Source organism: Pteronotus mesoamericanus, unplaced genomic scaffold, assembly GCF_021234165.1.
Source record: "Pteronotus mesoamericanus isolate MK-2021 breed Mesoamerican mustached bat unplaced genomic scaffold, CSHL_Meso_final contig_164, whole genome shotgun sequence".
Taxonomy (NCBI): domain Eukaryota; kingdom Metazoa; phylum Chordata; class Mammalia; order Chiroptera; family Mormoopidae; genus Pteronotus; species Pteronotus mesoamericanus.
In genome coordinates, this window is record NW_026555065.1 from 6,058,753 (window position 1) to 6,080,285 (window position 21,533).

Consider the following 21,533-nt stretch of genomic DNA (forward strand, 5'->3'; position numbering starts at 1 on the left):
TTTCCATTGAAACACAGACACTAGTGGGCATGTCTGTCATTCAGAGACTCCATTTCTTTCACTACTAAGTGAGGAACATACAAACACACTTCAAAACACCAGTGAATAACCAACGGCTACCTTGACCAGTCTGTGCCTCGGGTACCCGTTCCCGAATGACTCGACATGCATCATACACGGCCGTAGATGGCTCAAACTGCATGGTCTTCACCACGTTGCAGTGGCGGACACAAATCTTTAAGGACAGGGCCACCATCTTCGTAGATGATTTGAAGACTCTCACTTGAAATGGCTGGGGAACACAAAGAGACAAACCCTGATAGTCAAGATAATTGTTTGTCTTAAGGAAAAAAAACACTTTACTCTGAATCAGCTTTAAAAACCAAAAGAGAATAAAACAGCAATTATAGAGAATGCTTTGGATAAAAATACAGATTAAAAACTAGGTTACTTGAAAACTTTAAAATAAAAGCAGCATACAGTTTTGGGGTTAACATTACCACAGTGTAGCAAGTAGAGTCCCTTGAGAGGAAGGGACACAGAAGCCACCAAGCCTCCTTCTCTCAGGCTACTCCCTACCTGGGGTTTTCTAAAGGGTGCACTGGGAGTGGAACTTCCCAGGTTCCCCTCCTTGAGGCGAGCGGCAGAGAGCTTTGGGCACCCACAGCTGTCTCCTGAACATGCCTCTGGCACACCCTCAGCGCCTGGGCTCCCTCCCCACCAGCTCCTGGGGACAGAGGAAGAATCAATCCCCAGTGCCTCCACTTCCCACAAATAAAGTAGCTACGGTGATATCGGCCCTGCATAATTCATGGAAGAACTGAATTCTGAGGGGACATCAATGCCCGATGAAGGCGTAGCCATCGCTAAGGAGGCCAGAACAGCCCATCTTAAACACCCAGGGTGGCAGACAGCTGCACACTCATCAGGGGGCTCAAAGTGAACAAAATGCCAATTCAACTGTTATTTCATTCAGACAAACTATGGGGATATTCTGCTACTCATCCAGTTCAATGGCTTTAGAAAACAAACTGGCTTAGGCTGGGTTTGAATTAACTCATAAATTATTTCCTTTTCAAATTTAAAACCAACAATTCAGTGCATTTACTTTGAGTTGGTAGCTTCTAGTTTATTTTGACAACCGGCTCTATTCTGTGGCCAGAGGCTCACCCGCCTCCCAAGCCAGCCTCGATCAACGCATTCCTTGTGCACAGGAGGAAGGCACCTTCTCTGCCCCTGAGAACCAACAAAGACTTATCCAGCTAAACGTCATCTTGGCAAACAAAACGAACACTTTTGGTTAGTGGCTGTTAAATCCTAGAGCTGCACTGCATAACATAAATTGACGGGAATTTCAGGCTCACACGCGTTTGTCTTTTAGTAGACTATCTTTGGGAGTAAAGCTGTACCCCGAGCACCCTTTATGCCTCTTGCCCACTTGAGAATGCACATGCCAAGGAGCAGTGAGGTGACCGGCACACAAAGGACAACAGGCTGACCAGCAAGACCAGAAAATGGGTACCTCTAGGGTGTCACTGCTTAGCAAGCTTGATTGACTGCTGGCTTCCTAACAACGGGTGACTAAAATTACTTGGATACAGAGGATATTTTTAAACAGATGCTCTGGCGTCCACAGGCAGGGTGCACATATACTCTCTGAAGCAACAATTCAGGCCATGCAACTATAAAGTCATTCTGACCTCTACTTTCATTCCGAATAAATTTTGCCTGTGAAAATGAAAGAATATTTATTATTTAGGAAATGTTAAGATACACTTCTCAACAAACAACAGCAGTGTTCAGTGGGAATCTGCCCCTAAGTGAATTAATTTACTACAGCCTGGGCAATGGTTAGGTTGTTGACACGGCAGAGGAGTTCAAAATAGCCTATGATTTTCCATCTACAACATCAAGAATTTTTAAGCCATATATAAAAGGCTCTATCTATCCAACTCTCTTTGTGCAGGCACATTTAGCCAACCAGCTCCCCAATTTGGGAAAATAAAATTTAAACTGTAGAAATAGACAAATTTGCTGTAATGTTGATCACTCAATGGGATAGTTTGTCCCCTGGGGCTGAGGACAACGTGGGGTTTCAAGAGCCACTGAGATCTATGCGCATGGCTGGTGGTAAGATTTAGTAGGGAAGGCCACGAACTCGATGTTGTCATGGATGCAATTTATGGGACGTACCACAGAGGATGGGATGATTAATCTCTTCCACTCCCTGAGACTAGGAAGTAGTCTAAGTGTCCCTGCATAAAGGCTGCTCCTCCCAGGCTAATAATTAGGCTTTCTGAAGAGCAAATGAATGGTGTCTATAGCAGAGCAGGGAGGCAGATTCAATCAAAGGGAAAGACAGTGCCATGACATGAAGCCACAGTAGGACTGTAAACACAGGCACTCAGAAGAAAGCAGAGACACACAGGGGAGCGAGGAGAATGGGGCAAATGGAGAAGTGGAGAGTAGACAGAAACAGGGAGAGTACAGGCTGGGAAACACAGGGGAGAAGCCCAGAGAGCTGGCAAGCAGAAGGGAAAGAGAAAGCATAAAAAATACTAGTACAACAGTGAAGGAAAATCTCTATCCGAAACAACAGGAGAAATGAAGGAGGTATTGACTGACGTGTGGGAAGCTGCGGGAGGCACAGGTTTAGGGTGTATTCAGTGGAAAGCTGGAGGCAAGGCTGATACAAAACAGGAGACACAACAGCGGGGAGGAGGCGCTCTCCTATGTAAATCCTTGGAACTAGAACGATCACCTAGGGAGTGAGTAAGAGAGAGAGACCCGAAGACTGAGTCCTGGAAAGATGTTCTAAAATCAGGAAAAGAAGGAGGAACCGACGATACCTAGTGATGGGTGAGGGAGGAGAATGGAGAGAGGGTAGGACCAGGAGGTGCATCACACAGGAGGGAGAGATCGACTCAGCTAAATGCTGACGCAGTTCAGGGAAGATGAGGGCTGGGACACAGCAACTGCATCTGGCAGCTTGGAGATGTCTGGCAGCTGAGATGAGAGCAGCTTCCTGGAGGGGTGAGACCCGAGCAGCAGGTTCAGGAGAGAAGTGAGGAGAGGGGCTGGCCCTGCAGGTATGGACTGATCTGCTGAGGAGCTGCTCGAAGGGGTGGGGGACCAGGTGGTAGCCCTGATTTATGCTTTTAAGGCTTTTACGTAGAAGTATGCATCAAGGCTTGCTGACAACTCCATAGCTACACATTATCTATATAGACACGATTTCCCCCAATTGTCCTAAGGGCAGTCCCAGGACAGCCCAGTGCCTTTCCTGGAGGGAGGTGCCTCACACACACCTGATCTCTATTCTGGGCCCTGTCCATGCTGCTTGCTGCCTGGGTCTGTGCAAATGCAGAGGAGCAGGCAAGTCTTGATTCAAGGGAAGGGTGCTGGACTAGGGCTCTGTGGTTCAGGTACAATGCCAGACCTATGGTGCCTTGGACCTCTGGGCCCCATTACCTCTCTTCCTTCTGCTCCCCAGAGAGCAGGATGCCACGGGCTCCCATGCAAGCAGCTGCCCAGAAGACACTTGCTATTTGGCCAACTATTCCTATGGGATCCCTTTGTCTCCACATCTTAACATCTCACCAGGGAGGCCACAGAATAGAGGCCACTGTTCTTAGTCCAGGGTAGACATTCGACAGAACAAGGGACACCAGAGATTCATTACAAGGATCCTGTTCTCAACTTTTGTACCATCTCAAAAACAACCACTGCAAACACCATCATTATCATTACATGGAAACATATTATACAAAAATACCAAAAAACACTGTATCAGTCACTCTGAAAGAGCACTGCAGTGGTCGAAGACTAAAAGACTCCAATTTCTTCCTCTTCCTCTTAATTCACTGTTTTATTATGACTGAATGTTTCCAAGTGTGAAGCAAAAACAAGACCAGCAGTTTCTTTTGTGGAAATGTTAAAAAAGGAAAAAAACCCCTGCGAATTATGTACACAAAGAATGATTTATAAGCTATACAAGTATAATTAGGCACAAGGTACTATTATTATTATTATGTTATTATTATTATTATTATTCAAGAGGATCACTCACATAGAAAAAGCTCAGTGAGATCTGAAATCAAAGTGCACAGCGACTTCCATCACCCCACCGGGAACATGGAGCCGATCTATGTCTAGCACCACTCAGGACAGAAGGAGGTATTTGCAAAATGGAGACATGCTGGAATTAAGTGTCCTGACTTACGACCAAAAGAAAGCAGGATTAAAGCATATAGCAACCTAGAAATGTCAGCAAAAGATGAGTATGTATTTTTGACACATGTGAGAATTTTCACTGTGCATCCACCAAAGCCCTTAGAAATCACACAGCTCAGACAACACACCACGAAAAAGCTTGATGCTCCCTCTCCATTGCGACGTTTCCAGGGCAGCACAACACTGGAACGGCAACTGGTCCTCACTTCCACTCTTCTGCATCCTCACCCCCTCTGCTAATACCTGCCTCTGTAGGCAGGGAGCTGAAGAGAGCTGACCAGTTTTCCTTTTCAGGTTTGGCTGCAAGAAGGCTCACAGTCAATGTGTGTCCTGTTTCTTGTAGTGTTGTAATAGCCTAATCATGCCTCTCTTTTATGACCCTATCTTTGTTTTTTCTCTTTTACCCCAACTTGAACGTATGCTATCATACAAGACCTTAAGTCCTTTTTTGTTTGGTTGTTTTTTTTTCTAGCTAAAAGACAAGGTATAAATTCATAAAAGATGTGTTATTTTCCTTTTCATAATCTCTTCTCACTCTGACCATTTTTGCCCTAATTGTATGTGTGAAGGTCATCTGGACCAACAAAAACCCTTCTGTGCCATCCATTGTGGAAGATGAGCCAATGGAACCAGTGGTGAAACTCAGACATTCTCATTTTAAAGTAAACACTTTTCAGTCCCAGGGAGCTGTAAACAACCCAGCATGATGGAGCAGTGCTGGCTGCCCAGCCTCACCCAGTCCATCCTGGGACAAACAAGCCCAGCTCAGCCAAGGCCTCCTCCTGTCCAAAAGCAATGCCCACTATTGGTCAAGATGAGCAGCCACCCCTTGGACCTCTGCCCTGATACATGAGGGCCATGAGTTGCTCCCGCCCCACCCCTGCCTTACTGATTGCCACACTGAGCTGGTTACTTGATTGCAATCTGCCTCAGCCTCCTCCTCCATAAAATGGGAGACAACTATGGATCTACCTATAAGGTTGCTAATCCTTGTCAAAGGCACATAGAACGTACAGGTCAGGGTTTGTTATTATTATTAGTCACAGGGATTTGAGGAACATTGGAAGCAGCATACTGTATTCAGCTACCACCTGAGCTGCAAACTTCATTTTACTATTAATTTCGCATCTGTTAATACTAGGTATCATAGGCATTAGGTGGCAAATACAGAGAGGATTCCTGTCTAGATGGAGCTCACCTTCTAGTAACCTATTCATTATATAGTTCCTGAGTTCATCCTCATTCAAGTCATATGACAGTCTTCCAGGGCTGTCCAACCTTTTGGCGTCTCTGGGCCACATCAGAAGAGTTGTCATGGGCCACACATTAAATACACAAACACTAATGACAACTGATGAGCAAAATAAAGGTTTTAAGTAAATTTACAATTTTGTGTTGGTCCGCATTCGTAGCCATCCTGGGCCGCATGCGGCCTGTGGGCTGTGGGTTGGACACCCCTGCTAGATACAGAACTCTTTAAGGGGGGGCTGTGAGGCTGAGTGTTTGTTGAACAGGAACTCCTAACACCTAGGCTGTTCTCTCAGAGGCCAGTCGGATTCCCTCGACCCAAGTGCACAAAAGGAAGAAATCACACCCTCCAGGGCACGGCCGCAATCACAGCAAGCCCCTGTGCCAGGGCAGCCTGTGGGAGGCGACACTGGCTCTAAACCCTCCCCTGCAGAGGAGGGGTGTGCCCTGGCCTGGCAGGACCCCTGCGCCAGTCCACCATGCCTCCGTGGGACCCTGGATCTTCCAGAGAATAAGGGCTGTCCACCATCCGCGTCCTCTCCCTCTGGCCACTGACTCTCTTCTGGTCCACTGGGAAACCCCTGCTTCAAATTACGATGGCTGTACCTGCTCCCTCCCTTATTTCTGCTGGCCTCTCAGCAGGTGAAATACAGCCCTGTTTGATAACAGCACGCATCACATAACCAAAGCCAGAATAAAAGGTGGGCCTATATAAAAGCTATCATTTACCTATGTTTACATCTCAGTCCCCTGTGAGTAATTCTGCTCTCTCAAAAAAATGCCCTAAAAAGAGATTCCACTTCTCTCCATCCCGTACCTGCTCTTCTGCAAGGGAAGAACAGCTCATCCGACAAGTAAGAACCTATAATCCCTGGGTCATAGCTACCCAACTACCCAAAGGTGCCTCCAAAGCAAAAGCCAGCAGCTCACGTGCTCCCCTCTATTGTCTTCCTGCGCTGCCTGTGCTCAGGTCCGTTTCAGGTAACATTCAGACTCCATATCCTGAGCCCACCAGGCACTCACGGGTACCTGTTTGGCACCATCTAGGAGAGTAAGTCAGGGCAACCATTCACTGAGAGTCAGGTGTCCTTGATTCAAGGAGGGGCCAACAAAATAGAAGGCTTCATGTCTTATTTTGATCTCATCTTCCGTCGAGCTTTGTCAGGGAGCCAAAGGCCTCGCTTACTAATCTCACCTCCTTAATGGGCCCCTCACACCACCTCCCAACTAGTGAGAGCCCGAGGGCTGGGTCTGAGCGGGGAGACTCCCCTAGTCTCCCACATCCCTAACTTGTGAGAGCTCCAGCTAACAAGAGGCTCAGGGAAAACAGTGAGTGAACACAGCTGATGGGATTCTTCCACGGGGCTAATAACTCCCTTACACAAAGATCGGGGTGGTCATGCTCCCTTTGCAACCAGGAGAATGAAACCAGAAAACCAGACAGAACATTCATGTAAAAACCTCTCCTGAGTTCTCCCTCAGGGAGGCACAGGAGGCCAAGACAACTGTTTGACTTTGAATACTTAACTAGAAATAAGTCATTAAAAGATCAGGTGGTAAAGGGGCACAGGAGAAATGATTAACCATCCACATATGTGTGAACTTAGTGGCAGGCCAGGCAAGTCAATAAAAATTCCTAACAAGTGGTTAGGATACAGGGCTGCTTTGCAAACTCCATATAAGCCCCTTAACCCACAGGGCTACCACTGCGGTACACCAGTAATAAGATATATATACAACACAGTACAGGGATACATTTGCCAGGAGAAGTCTATCTCCCTCACTGTCCTCTGAGAGCAAGGACTGTATCATTACAGTTAGCTTTGGGTCTCCAGGCCCTAGTACAGTGCCCAGCACACAGCTGATGCTTAATAGATGTTTGTGAAATTAACATGTACTCCATGGAAAGATTTAAACAGATTTCTAAAAATTAGTCATTAGGAAGTATTCACACTAACATCATAACTGAAGGATGAAGAGAGGGCAAGCACCCAGCATACCCAAGTATTTTTACTCATCAAAAATCTGTTCCATAGACCACAGAAGCTTAATGTCATGGCTTACAAGATGTTCTTCAGTGTGGCAAGTTGGAAACTCAAAAAAGAACCAAAGCCACCTCGGTTGGGAATACCTGGAAGCTCCCTGAGGGCAGGGACCACGTATATTGCTTAGCAGAGTACCTGCCACAGAGAAGGGCCTAATATGTACTTATTTAATGTATGGATGGAGGGCAAGTCAGCCTTTCTACTTCCACTAACAGAACCAATAAGCATGCTTACAACATGGAATACAGAATAATGGAAAAAGACATCTGTATTGTTTTCCATTTTCAGATGAAGAAACTGTGATACAATTTGAGTTCAAGAGACCTTCTTCAGAGCCACACTGCTAGAAAACCACAACCAGACCATCCACATCACCAGAATGAACGGAGTTGGCGATGCACGTGGTAAGACTGAAGCCCACCAAGATTCCTCAAAACATACCCTTCTGTCCCAGTTGGTTCCTGGCACTGTCACCTAAAATTCCATCGGTAAGTACACTGTTGGTCATAAAGATATGCCCACAGTTAAACCTCAGTGTAAAAGCAGATATTTGCATTTATCAACTATCACTATCTCAGAATGTTACATTTCAGAACCTTCCAGATAAATTAGTTGAGAGTTGTCCTTTATTAAAGATGATCCCTAATTAGCAGGAAACTCTGCAGAAAGAGGGGTTGTTTACTGCAGACCGATCCAGAACTTGTGTTGCTGAGGAGCCGGTGAGCAGAGATGACCGGGAACAAGACCAGCAAAAAGGAAGGGAAGCAGGCAGGTATGTGTTCACAGCTATATTTTTGCTTGGAGATGATTTTTAATGCATACAACATTTTGAAATTTGTGGTCAATGAGGTGCAAACTGCAGAGCCCAAGGGTCAGGGCCCCCCATCCACCCACTTACGCTGTAAGGACTTCCCATTTTAACAAAACTGATCCGTCTCCGATCCCTGCTACGACTGCCTCCATTTTAGCCTGTGTGGCCTACGTCTGTGTGAAACGCCCCACCCCACTTTCCTCTCCAAGTTCTTCGCGGTTACTCACCCTTCTAGCTCAGCATCAATCTTTGCTTCTATAAACTAGTCTTTCCAATCAGCCCAGCCTGCAGGATCCCTCTCCTTGCTGACGTTCTCTGAACACTCACATCTGTAACCCTCGCTAACCAACAGGAGCTGCTCCACCTAATGTTCGTTTGGTACAGAAGAGTTAGTTCCATGGCACTTCCATAGATGTCTTTTCCCTTGATGCACTCAACAGGTTACAAAGTCAAACAGATTTTATTTTTTTTCTTTCCCATTTCACAGGTAAAAACAGGATTGAGAAGATTACGTAAATTCTGGCCTGTGTGTGGAAGATACTGTCATTCTCCTTCAGACCAGTAAGAGCGTCGAGCTGGCTCTCCAGCAACCTCACTGCTCACCCATGGCTGCCGAAACAGCTGGACAGCCCTCCGTACACCTTAGTCCTCTTTCTGCCTTCCAGTCCTGCTAGTTCCGTGCTCGTACAGTTAAAGAAGGAAAGAGGCTCCAAACTGAACTCTGATTTTGAATTCTTTTATATCCTTTTATTCAAATGATTTAAGGCAGATATGACAGAAAAATAAAAGGTCAGGTTCAAGGAAAAAAAAAATCAGAAGAAAAATAAAAGTGAAGGTGAAGACCAGGAGAACTGTGAATTATTTACCATTCATTTGGATAAACTCATCTTCCTATTTTCACTATGTTGTTTTTTTCCCCCGGACCCTTGGTGACAAGCCCATAAAACCCCAGGAAAGCAGATTCTCTAGGCTACTGCGGATGCTCATAAACACAAGTTTGGTCACTGAGGCACACCCCGCCGGGATGGGTACAGATAGACTAGCTCTTACTTGGGAAACATAGAAAGCTTTGTTCTACAATGATCTGGAAATAAATCTTCAGTGTGTTCCAGGATTGAACTTGGAAGAATATGTGAAAAGAGCTTCACGCAAGTTCCTTCTCAGGTCACCTTCTTCATACTTGTGCTTAATTTAATGTTAAAATAACAGCGTGGACTTGGATTGTGAAGCAACAATGCAGACTACTGTGTTTGGCTTCACTTCAAAAACGGAAGAAATCTCTCACTTCCCAGCTCCATTCTCTTTCACTGAAAGGGTCTTCACCACTGACCGCTGACCAGCAAAGAAAAGGCTGCAAACCCACAGCATCACACACCACTCAAAAAGGCAATAGTGGGTGTTTAGGCAAAGATGAATTCTGATGAAATAAAGAATATTAAAAACACATGGCTGCCACTTTCCTAAATTAATTCATTGCCCATAAATCAGAGGGTCATTTTTGTTATAGCCCAGACCTAAAAATCTGGCACTTAAGTAGAGAACTGAAACAAACCAAGGAACTTAACCAAAATTTACATTTCTGGTGATTCAGAGTCCATCGGCATATTATCATAGTAGCAATCAAGCATTCATGCGTGAGATTAGATTTTCCTAAGGAACCTCATTTTCTCATTTCAAGATCACCCTCATTTTATATCTAAAAATTGCAATGTTTCAGTTAAACTAAACCTAGCCTGTGGTATCCCCAATCTCAGACGTAGAAGTCATCAAGTCCAGCTCTCTGCAGGATATGTAAACCCCTGAATGTAGGAAGTAATAATACATAATATGTTTTCTAAAATTTCTTCCATAACAATAGCAGCAAACATATGTAAGTGATTATGTGCCTGACATTGATTCAAGCCCCTTTTATAGGTGAAGTTGTGGAGTCTTCAACATAACCCCATGCTAAGGAGCTTAGACTTCATCCAGGTAAGGCAACCAGGACACAACGGTTATGTGGTTTGACAGAGGTCACTGTGCAGGAAACTCTGCCCCCTACTGTGTGCTGTTTAAAACAGGAAGAAACATGAAAAAAATACAGTGCTTGTGGTAGGTGAGTGGTAAAATGGGTGAGATACACATTGTTAATGTTTTTTTTTTTTTAATTAACAATTGAACTTTCATGGGTTGCATGATGACGTCCCATATACTCATCTAAGCACTTTCCTTAATGATGCAGTGAGAGAGGTGTCATTTAGCCAGGATCATCAGGCTTAAGAGGTTATGTCTCCTAGGTTACAGGCACACACAGGAGGAAGGCGAGGTTTACACCCAGGTCTGCCGGAATCCAGACTTCCAAGTCTGGCCATACCCCACCCAAAGATAAGCTCTGCTACTGTTTGACACGTCTCCCACCAGTGTTGATGCATAATTTTATGTAGTTGAGATGGGACACTCTATACAATTCTGTATCCGGATGTGCTCCCCCATTCTGATTACATAATAATCATATCCCACAGTATTGCGAACTTATTAGAAACATTTTTAATAAATAAATAATATTGAAAAGAAGGCAGCATAATTCACTTAGCTGAATCTTTGTTTTTGTGTTTATCAACTACTTGTAAGTTTTTATCATTATAAATAAGGCTGCAATAGGATTTTTCTATTTAAAAACTACATTCTTAACTTCAAGTTTTCTTAAGCTAGATTTAACTTTGTGAAAGGAATCATCAATATTTTGAAAAAGCAACCCAGAAGACATTAAGAAAATATTCAAAAATGAAATCTGAAGGTGCGGGTGTCAGCAGTTTGATTTATGGGTTAGCTAAATGAATATCCATTAACAACTGGGAAAGCCAATAATCAATCTAGATTTTACAGTTCAATCTACCCCACAGAACAATCCCGCTAGCAGGGGCTCACGCTGTGAGGAACGATGTCAAAAGACAGAATTGACAAAGGCAGGAATTGGGGGAAAGCCATCTGGCATGGGCAATAAACCAGATTTACAGACAAAAGGCAGAGGAAATATAGATGCTTAACAATATATTTGAACAATATAAGGTGAACAATATATTTTAAATTTCATAATGACAGACAGACAGAAGAAAGGCTTGAGCTAGACTTTATTAAATAAAAAATAGTGTAGATGTGCATAGTAAATATTAATGCTCTGCTTTCTGTAAACCCAAGTTTCTAGAACTTCTTAGTTGATCAAACCATAATTACAAAAAGACATTAACTAAATTGAAGTGCTGTGGAGTACTGTTTTCCTATATTTAATAGAATAAAGACAAATCAAAAGTTTTACCAATTTCATCAGTGAGTTATGTATAATATTTACATTTCCAAATGACAAAACCAAATCAAATTTAAGTCTGTCTACATAAATATTACTTCATCAGGAGCACAGGGAAGAAACAAATGTGTCCCCATGGGAGATGACATGAAATGATGAATTCTGACACAATAGTTGAGTACAGCATAGTATTTTAAAGCATTATTTTAAAATAGTGTCAAAATTTATTACCTGACTCTGCAACCTGGGCTAAGTATTGAAAAATAAATTTGAAAACAAATAATAAAGTGAAGATAAAGCTGGAAAAGTAACAGAAGAAACACAGAGACCAGCCAAGAGAGAGGGAGACAAAGGGTAAGGATCCCCAAAGAAATGGCAGGACGAGAAACGGCAAGTGTGAGTGCCCCATCCACAGGAACTATGCTACAATATTTTCTCATCTGCCTGCATTGACTTGTAAAAATTGATGCGAGTTGTCCTCCAAAACAATACTAACATAACGTCATTGGTTGAATTGCTCACCTGCCCCCAAAGTCATTTGTTTAAGTCCTACACCCTAGAATCTTAAACTATCATCTTATTTGGAAATGGGGTATTAACAAAGATAATGAAGAAAAAGGAGGTCATGAAGGTTGGCCTTAATTCAAAAGGTATCCCTATAAAAGGGGGAAATTAGGACACAGAGACACACAAAAGGGAAGACGATGTGAAGAGACATAAGACGACGACAATCAACTACAAGTCTAGAAGAGAGGCTTAAAACTGGTCCTTCCCTCACAGCCTTCAGAAGGATACCTTGATATCAGACTTCCAGCCTCCAGAACGATGAAATGATCATTTCTTTTGGTTAAGCCACCCAGTTTGTGGTTCTTTGTTACAGCAGCATTAGTAAACTATTACTCTTAGGCAGGCTAATTATAGTATACATCAACTACAACATGACTTTTTTTTTTCCAAATATTTTTGATCTGTGGTTGGCTGAATCCATGGATGCAGAACCCGCAGATACAAAGGACTGACTGGTATAGTCAAGAAAGCGTATAAATCTATGGGAAAATTACATACACAATGTGGAGGCATAGGTATATGGATATATTCTTTCCAAGGTCACAAAGCTAGTGAGCGATGGGGAGGGAGACTCTAACATGGGCATATTTGTCTCTGGGGTCCATGGCCTTGTTATAAGACCACTCAACAAAACTAGATTGCAAGTAGGAAATGCTTGTCATAGGATGGTATGATTAAAGATATGTAAAATTTAGGGTTCTTACAGACGAAGATAGAAGAGATGATGTGTTGATTGGAGCAGTTAAAAAAAAAAATGAAACATCACTTATAACAATCTCAAACTTGAAAGACCATAGATGGATGATGACTTGTGATACAAAAGGCATCCTGATGTAAACAAGAGTCCACTAAGCAAGAGCACCCTTAAGAGTTCACACTTTGAGTCCCACTGTTTGTCATAAAAGTCCCCAGGGAAATGTTACCTTCAACTCTGGGGGCACAAAGGATGGTCCTAAGGGCACCAGACAGAACAATGCTTAGTCTACTCCATTATTTCAGTGGGCCTCAGCTTTCTCAGAGTTGGACCCATATTTAACATTTCATGGCCCCATGTTTCAAAAAAAATTTTATTCACTCCCCAAACTGTGTACATTTGTAATAATCAACTTTCCAGTTTATGGTGACCGAAGAGCTATCCCTGATCAGAATGTATAAACCCTTTTTCCACACCAGCTGCAGGAACTCAAGCCAAGCAAAAGAACAGAGCTTTCCCTTTGCTGGCCAGTCCCCGCTTTCAGGATTTCTGAACTGCAGAAAGCATGTTCGAGGGTCCTCCAAGCAAGGGAACATTGCTTTGCTTCCAAGCTCCCTGCACAGGCCTCCACCCTCGCCATGGAAGGCCAGTGAGCACTGAGTGGGGCCAGGCTCTGGGCTGCTCCAAGGCTCTCTCTCCATCATCGTGGTTTTCAAACCAGGAGCACAGGAAGCAGCAACCCAGGCAGATAGGGCTGAGGCTAAGAGACTGGAGGAAAGGAGGCACAAGGGAAGCAAGAGAGACCACACCCAGAGAGGGATGGGAAGCTGGAAGGCCGGGGAGCTGAATGGAAGGGAAGCTGCCAAACTCATCTGCTGCCTTGCAGGGGGACATTCAATTACACACCCATGTTCCCCTAACTGTAATTAACCTGGGTGAGAAAGGTCTGACTAAATATTTCAACGCCCCAGAAAAAATGATTATAATAAAAAATCCTTTTCTTTTGAGTTTTCTTCTTTCCTTTGAAAGACATGTATAAAGCTTATTGAGAAAAAAGGTCTCTTCATTCTCTTTTGCTTCCAGTGGCAAATCTCTCCATGAGCCAGTCTAAATGTCAGAAGAAAGAGGCATCTTCTCATGAAAATATGAATATTTATAGGTAGCATTATTCCATCACCCCTGAAATGTTAAACAGTTTCTCCATTCTCTTCTTTATTGATTTAGTTATGTGGTACATAATAATCAGAAAGCAAAAGCAAAAAAAAAGATAATGATAAAACTCAAGTCACCAGGTCATGCATCAAATGCAGCCAAAAAAAAAAAAAATTCATTAAATATCTTTGTGATATATCCCCAGAGAGCTGTAACAGAAACAAGAAACTAATGTCAAAACAAACCCAGCCTCAGACCATTGGAGAGTGGCTGCTCAAGTACCTTCTTCTGTGATCAGAGCCTCTGAGCCTGTGGAATTCCTCCTCTGAGATACATGTTCTTAAGGCTAAGCTCCACTAACCTGACTGCAGAGCTGGTAGGAAACAGTAGAACATAGTGGAATGATCATATAAACCAAGGTCCAGGGGGAAGCAGGTGTGCACGCGCGTGCGTGTGTGTATGTGTGTGAGAGAGACAGAAGTCCTTATTCAACTCTAAAAATGTATGGATGGCCCTCCTCAACTTACCCTTCATTAAATTCAGATCTTAAGATCTAGTCTTAAACTCAGGTCTGTTTCCGGGATCCCTCTCCTGGCACCTTAGGTCTGACTCTATCTGCATGGCCTGCCCTCTCCCCAAGTGACCAAGCCAACCTGGGATAAGCAAAAGAACTATGATGAGTCAGTGCCATATTTGTGCAGCTCTTCCGATAGTTATGAAAGAGGTCCTAATGTATTATCCACTCTATAGCTTGATTAATTTTCCCCCCCAATCAATTAATCCTTATAAAAGAGTAAAAAAAGAAAAAAATGACACAATCATGTCAATAGATCCAAAAAAAAAAAAAAAGCATCATTGTTGACAAAATCCAATACCCATTCATGATAGAAACAGTTGTTAAACTTTCTCAACTTGATATTAAATGCATCTCACCAAGTGAAAGAAGCCACTCTGAAAAGGTTACATACTGTATGATTCCAACTATATGACACCCTGGAAAGGCAAAACTATGGATACAATAAAAATAACAGCAGTTGTAGAGGAAGGGGTGGAATTAAATAGTGAGAGCACATAGGATGTTTAGGATAGTGCAACTACTCTGTATATTATAATGATAGATCCGTGTTATCATGTTTGTCCAAATGCATCAAATATATTAACACCAAGAGTGGTGTTGATAATTGGGAAGGTTATGCATGTGTGGAAACAAGGTGTATACAGGAAATCTCTGTACCTTCATCTCAATTTACTGTGAACCTAAAATTCCTCTTTTAAAAAGTCTTTAAAAAAAACTTTTTTCATGAAATAAGATTCTCAAAATCCTATTCTCTTGGGTATATATCTATGAGTGGATTGCTGGGTCACATGATAATTCTGTTTAGTCTTTTGAGGCAGTGCCTATTCTTCCAAAGCAGGTGTACAATTTAGTCCCTCCAGATGTGTCTGAGAAGCCCAGTTTCTTTACATTCTCCCCAACACTTGTTATTATCTGTCTTTTTTTTTATAGACATTCTAGTAGCTGAAGTGGTATCTTACTGTGGTTTTGATTTGCATTTCCATGATGAAAATGATGTTGAGCACCTTTTCATGGGCTTATTGGTCACAAATGTATCTTCCTTGGAGAAGTAATTATTCTAATCCTTTATATATTTTTCAATTTGGATTATTTGCCTTTTTATTTTTGGATTATTAGAGTTACTTTTTATATTCCTGATACTAGACCCATATCAGATATGTAATTTGTAAAGCTTTTCTCCCATTCCGTAATTTGTCTTTTCACTTTCTTGATCGTGCCCTCTGATGCCTAACTTTTTTTTTTTTTTAAATTTTGATGAAGTCCAACTTGTCTATTTTTTCCTTTGGTTGCTTGTAATTTTGGTGTCAATATTATATGCAACTGTTACCCAATTCAAGGTCATGAAGATTTGCATTTATTTCCTTCTAAGAGCTTTATAGTTTTAGCGTGTACATTTAAAGCTTTGATCCACTTTGAGTTAATTTTTTATACATGGTCTGAGGTAGGAGACCAAATTTATTCTCTGTCAGCTTTTAAACCTAAGAAATAGCTTTCTCCTTACTTTCACTTAATGGTGGGGACGGGGAGAAAGGCAACAGAATTATAAACACAAGATGAATTTATGAACGAGAAAAGAAGAATCGAACTGAGCTTTCCCTGTTGGCTCTAAGATTACCCTCAATAATTGTACAAGTCTAGTGTTTTGAGCATTGGGGTGGAGCTCAGGTCTCCATGCTTTCCAAATGACTAGCCAAGTAAAAGGAGGCCTTCATATACTAAGAGATACCACCTTAAACACAACAAAAATCAGATCAAAACATTACCAGATACCAATAATATAGTCTGTAATCTGCTAGCCCCTAAAGTATAGTACAAATATACACAGGACATGGTCACTTACTCTAAGGATCAATCTACTAGCAAGGGAAATAAGGCTGGTTTCTCAGGAAGCATTCAGTCTCAAAAAGTGAAGTAGTTCAATTACATAAGCCTTAAAAAAGAAAAATAAAAAGGTCAAATTTCTTTTGGGACGCATCTCTTACATGCTAAAGCCAATAGGGCTAATGAAATATTCAAACAAGGACATAAGCTTCTTGTGACACTAGGTTTGATTTTTACCTTGTTTTCAACAGCCATTCTGGCAACTCTTTATGTGTTACACAATGGACAACCACCTCACCAAATTAACAAAAATTCCCTGACTTCGAAGACACAGAAGAGATTTTCTGAATTATGAATGATGAGATGATGTTAAAATGATCTATGCATCCTTAACTACCTTTAGAATATGCTTATGTGTTTCCTAAAGGCTTAAATGGGTTAGAACTCTGTTTTAACTGCTGCCCGGGTCTTCATTTTTTAATAGTTTGATAATTGCCTTTTATTGAGTCTTCCAAATGGTATTAAAGTGGAGAAAATAAAAATGTACTCAAAAACACATTTAGAAAGATGTGGATAGATGAATAGAAAAAATGCAAAAATCAGAATATCCATTATTCTCAAGGAAATAGTTACCTAAGACCTGCTCTGAGGCAGGCTCTGCAATCAAAATAAACCCGCTGCCTTCTGAGAGCCCATGGCCTAACTGCATAAGAATCTGCCTTAGAATATCAGAAAACCATCAAAAGATGCTTCATTTGGGAGGAAAAACACAAAACTAATAGATATATCAATACAGAAAGGTAGACCAGAAATATGAAGCTTTAAAGACAAAAAAAAAAAATCCCAGCTGGTAACATCAAGATAACTTCCTGAGTATATTAGCTCAAAGTTTTTCTCTTAGAAGATTCACCTGTGGATCAATATAATCTCAAAAGGTGTCACATGTGTCTGACTGGAAGCAACATCTTATGGAGAGATGGGGACACCATTTATTGATCATCTATTATGTGTCAGGCATATAATGTTTATGCCATTTACCCCAGCCAGGGACCACGTAAGTTTGGTGACACTAAGACAGTGGTGGAGCTTAGCTAAGTCTACCTAAATTTTGGTCCACCACTGAAGTATCTGAAATAAAATATGGAAAATTTAGAGGTATACCACCAAATAGGTAAGTCATTAGGATTCTTGGGGGAAACCTTGGAGGTTACCAGGGCAGGGAATTCCTGGAGTGAAACAAGGTGCAGTGGAATAAGGTTATTTTATGGCTGATTCCCGTAAGGCCACAAGGACTCCGCTGACTGTAAGAGACAAACAACCTTCTGTTCTAGTGTTTGGTCTTATGAGTAGACTGGCCCTCCAAGGCGCTTTCACAGAAAAATAGCTCTTCAGCGCTCCCCCTGAAATAATAGCCTGCTCTGTCATTTAACATGACTACCTAAGTACTTAACTAAGTGTCTGCTTAACTACACTGAACAAAGCCTATGGAAGGGAGACTCAATATGCCATTTATGCTGGCTATGGACCTTTCTTTCCCTATACTTGGTACACAGGAACATCGAATCCTTCTTCTAATCCGAGATCTTAATTAGGAGGTTCAAGTATGAAGACTTGACTTCATATCAAGACCATCCTTTGAAAAATGTCTTTTGTTTAGGACTTAGAGGAATCATATAGTCTCTATTATATTCCACATACTGAGAACAATTCCACTTACTTCAACAAATACTGACTGAAGTTCTACTGTATACTATGCTTTAAGTAGTATATGTTAAGTATTTCAACATTTGCTGTTGTTTCAAAGGCACTGTCTAATTGAGATTGCGGCTGTTCGAGGCACTCCAAGGTGACTAAGCAGCAAAACTTGAATATGTTGCTTTAAATAGCCAAGGATGCCTCAGTGGATATATGACATTTTCAAAATTACAATCATTTCAGTCTTACACCAGAATTATGCAGTGAATTATTAGTAAAAGAGAAAGAAAAGTACAAGACTAAGTAACTGTAACATGAGATTTAAATAGAGCAATGACTATCAATTAGCATCATTGTTAATATTAAATTTTGCAGTGTAAAGAGCCTTAGTATGATAATGCAATAAAGTTCTCATTTTTATATCAGGGTTGTAGAAAAGGAGACTGCTTGCTTTCCAAGTTCATAGTTCACATATGATTTCACCCTTTTTATAATTTTCTCTATTAAAAACTAAAGTCTTTGCACAATCAAAATCTTAATGGATTAAATTCTCATGCTAAATATTTCAAAACTCCACATGATACAAGGTATGAGAAATAATCTGACCACTACCTGAAAAGAATGGAGAGGAGAAAACTAGCAAGCAGAAATTTGCCTAATAAAAATCATTTATTCTAGGAGTTTTAACAGAGATGTTTTCTTAAAGAACAAAAACTTAGGGAAATTAGAAAAGGTAAAGAAAATCAATGTACAACAATAATAATGTAACAGCATTATAAATGATTTTTAAAACTGAAATAGAGGTAATCTGGCACAGCTGAGAGACAAAATCCTTGGCATGCATTCAGATCTTTCTATTTTTAAAATAATGTCTGACACACAGCAGTTCAACTTCAAAGTTAGCCTCTATAAAGTACAAATCAATGTTTTACAATATGATTCTGTATACAGCAAACCGCTTTGCTTATCTCAAGAATAACTGCGATTAAATATGACTTTCTATGAATACAAGGTAAAAGCAGAAATAAAAACCTTGTTTACCTAATCCACTCCTTGGCTGGCTCTCAAAATTCACCAACTTCCTCTCCATGAGGAGGGACAAAGAGACGGCAAGACAGAAATGGCATACCTATACATTCTCCTCATGATGAAGCAACTGGGATATTTGGAGTACATCTCCGCCCTACCAAAATGCAGAATGATATTGCAAATTTAATATCTAATCTTCCTTCTTGCACATCCAAGAGGATGGATCATTCCCTTAAGAATTCTCTTTTGCCAAGAAACAAAATGGTCTAACTATTGCATTAGCCTTTGGCGATAATGAAATTTTAAAAGGCATGTGTAATAAAGGCGTGGCTAATCGACGCAAACATAAAGCAAGATGTTTCTTGCTACTTTTACCACCAGTAATTACTTCAGTCCTTCCTTTGAACTCTCACAGTAAGCCCAAAATCGTATTTTGGTAGGCTGGAGTTTAAAATACTTATGTTAATATAACTGAATATCTGCCAAGAGGAAAAACATCGTCTTTGTGGGAAAATGGATGCCACACTCCTGAAGCTTTCACTCCTCTATGTCCAGTATCAAACACGATTCACAACATCTTTAGTTTCCTCTATACATCAACATCACACCAGGGGCCATAGGTACACGATCCAACTAAAAGCTCTCATTTATAAATTCCCATGTAGGAATCCATGGGCCTCAAAGGGCTGTGCTGTCCTTGGACAAGGTTTCTATCATCCAAGTCTAACTTTCCTCCTGTATAAAGTAAGTGGTGAGGAGCAGGTGACCCAAAGTGGCGAGCCAGCATCCAATGCCATATGTCTGGGTACATATCCCTGTTGTTGGCTTGCCGATAGCAGGGAGGAAACTAACTTCAGTCTCAGCTTCTTGAGTTCAGCTGTCTCAAGGGATTCAAGACTTTAGCATCAGAGAAGAAAATAACAAAAGTCAGTAGTGAGCATGTTCATTTATATCCCCCCACTCTAGTCAACAGCACTTTGGCCTGCCTGGGCTTTTCATTGTCAACTTCCAAGGGACAAGAGACCCATTTTGGCAGATGTCAGTAAGCTATTTATGTTATTACTCCAGCAAAGTGGTGTTTGGTGGGGTTCCCCGCACCCCAGTTTATTCTGTTTGTTCAAACGAGAAAAAAACAGCAAAAATAATCCTTTGTATTTTCCTTACCCACAGAGAACACAATTTTAGCAGATATTACCTAGTATTGTTGCTCTGAAAAAGTATTAAAGTATCAATCATTGTGAAAGCCTCAAATGTATGACCAGCTCCTATTAAAATGTCTTATATATACTTACATGTGCTAATGCCTTACATGTAATTTTTTATTTTTTTATTTTGATAGTTATTTAATAAAATTATGGACCATTGTAAAATTATTTAATGCTTCTGTTAAATTACATTTTCAATTAAAATATCAATTGTAATTGTACAGCATTTAAAATTATAATCTATTTTTTCTTCTTAAAAAATATATTGTATTGTTTATGCTATTACAGTTGTCCCAATTTTCCCCCTTTGCCTGCCTTCCCCCAACCCGTCCCCCGGCCTATCCCCGCTTCCCACAGCCAGTCCCCACACCGTTGTCCATGTCTATGGGTCATGCATACATGTTCTTTGACTAATCCCTTCACCTTCTTTCAACCAGTCACCACGTATGTGTTATCATCCAAATGCTTGAAAACCATTAGAATGAATGGTCTGAAGTCAAGAGCTGTGGGAAGACACTTGCTATCAAAACTGCCCTCTGGAAAGTGGGAGAATGTGGCATCTGACCCACCATTCGGGACAGAATGCAAATGGATTTCACAGGGAACTAGGACTACCCTCCCTACAGACCCATGTTCCATTGCCTGCCCCTACAGCACATTCACACACGAGGAGCCCGCAATCCTTTCCCCAGCACACCTTCCCATCTGCCCACTCAGATCTCTGCAGTCTCTAGCAAAATTATATTGAGAGTGTAGTCTGAAAGCCTGGCTAGAAACGTGGAAGCCCGGATTGGCTGGAACTGAAAGAGAGTCTTAGGCTTTAGAAAGACAGGTAGCGAGCGTCATTAAAATTTCTCCCTGCCCATCAGCATCAGCCAATGCTCCCTCCAAAAGCCCCCAAAACATGCTGTGGAAGTTCCTGTCCTCTCCCTGCCACCAGGGCACAGGAACCGAGCTGTTCCCAGCAGCCGCTGGCTTTCTCTCGACTCTCCAGCACCACCACACACTAACGGAATGGATGCTGAAATTGCTAAAACCAGCTCAAAGTAAAAGGCGTTTCCTTATATTCCTTGCACTAGCCATGGCCTGTGCCTTCTTACCTTTAATTCAATTATATGGATGAATAATTAGGTCTCTGACAGTGAAAAATCCTCATCTTACACTGCAGCCATC

The 21,533-nt window shown here is 41.6% G+C and overlaps 1 protein-coding gene across 1 annotated transcript in view; it reads right to left on the minus strand.

Annotated features, from left to right (window-relative positions):
• Positions 1 to 21,533, minus strand: part of TLN2 (talin 2) — a 401,255-nt gene that overhangs the window by 175,409 nt on the left and 204,313 nt on the right. Inside the window, exons 4-5 of the mRNA XM_054565330.1 lie at positions 1,701 to 1,728; positions 121 to 292 (exon numbers count right to left, since the gene is read on the minus strand). Coding sequence (XP_054421305.1) covers positions 121 to 292; positions 1,701 to 1,712 — 184 coding nt within the window. The 5' untranslated portion in view covers positions 1,713 to 1,728. The remainder of the gene's footprint in view (positions 1 to 120; positions 293 to 1,700; positions 1,729 to 21,533) is intronic.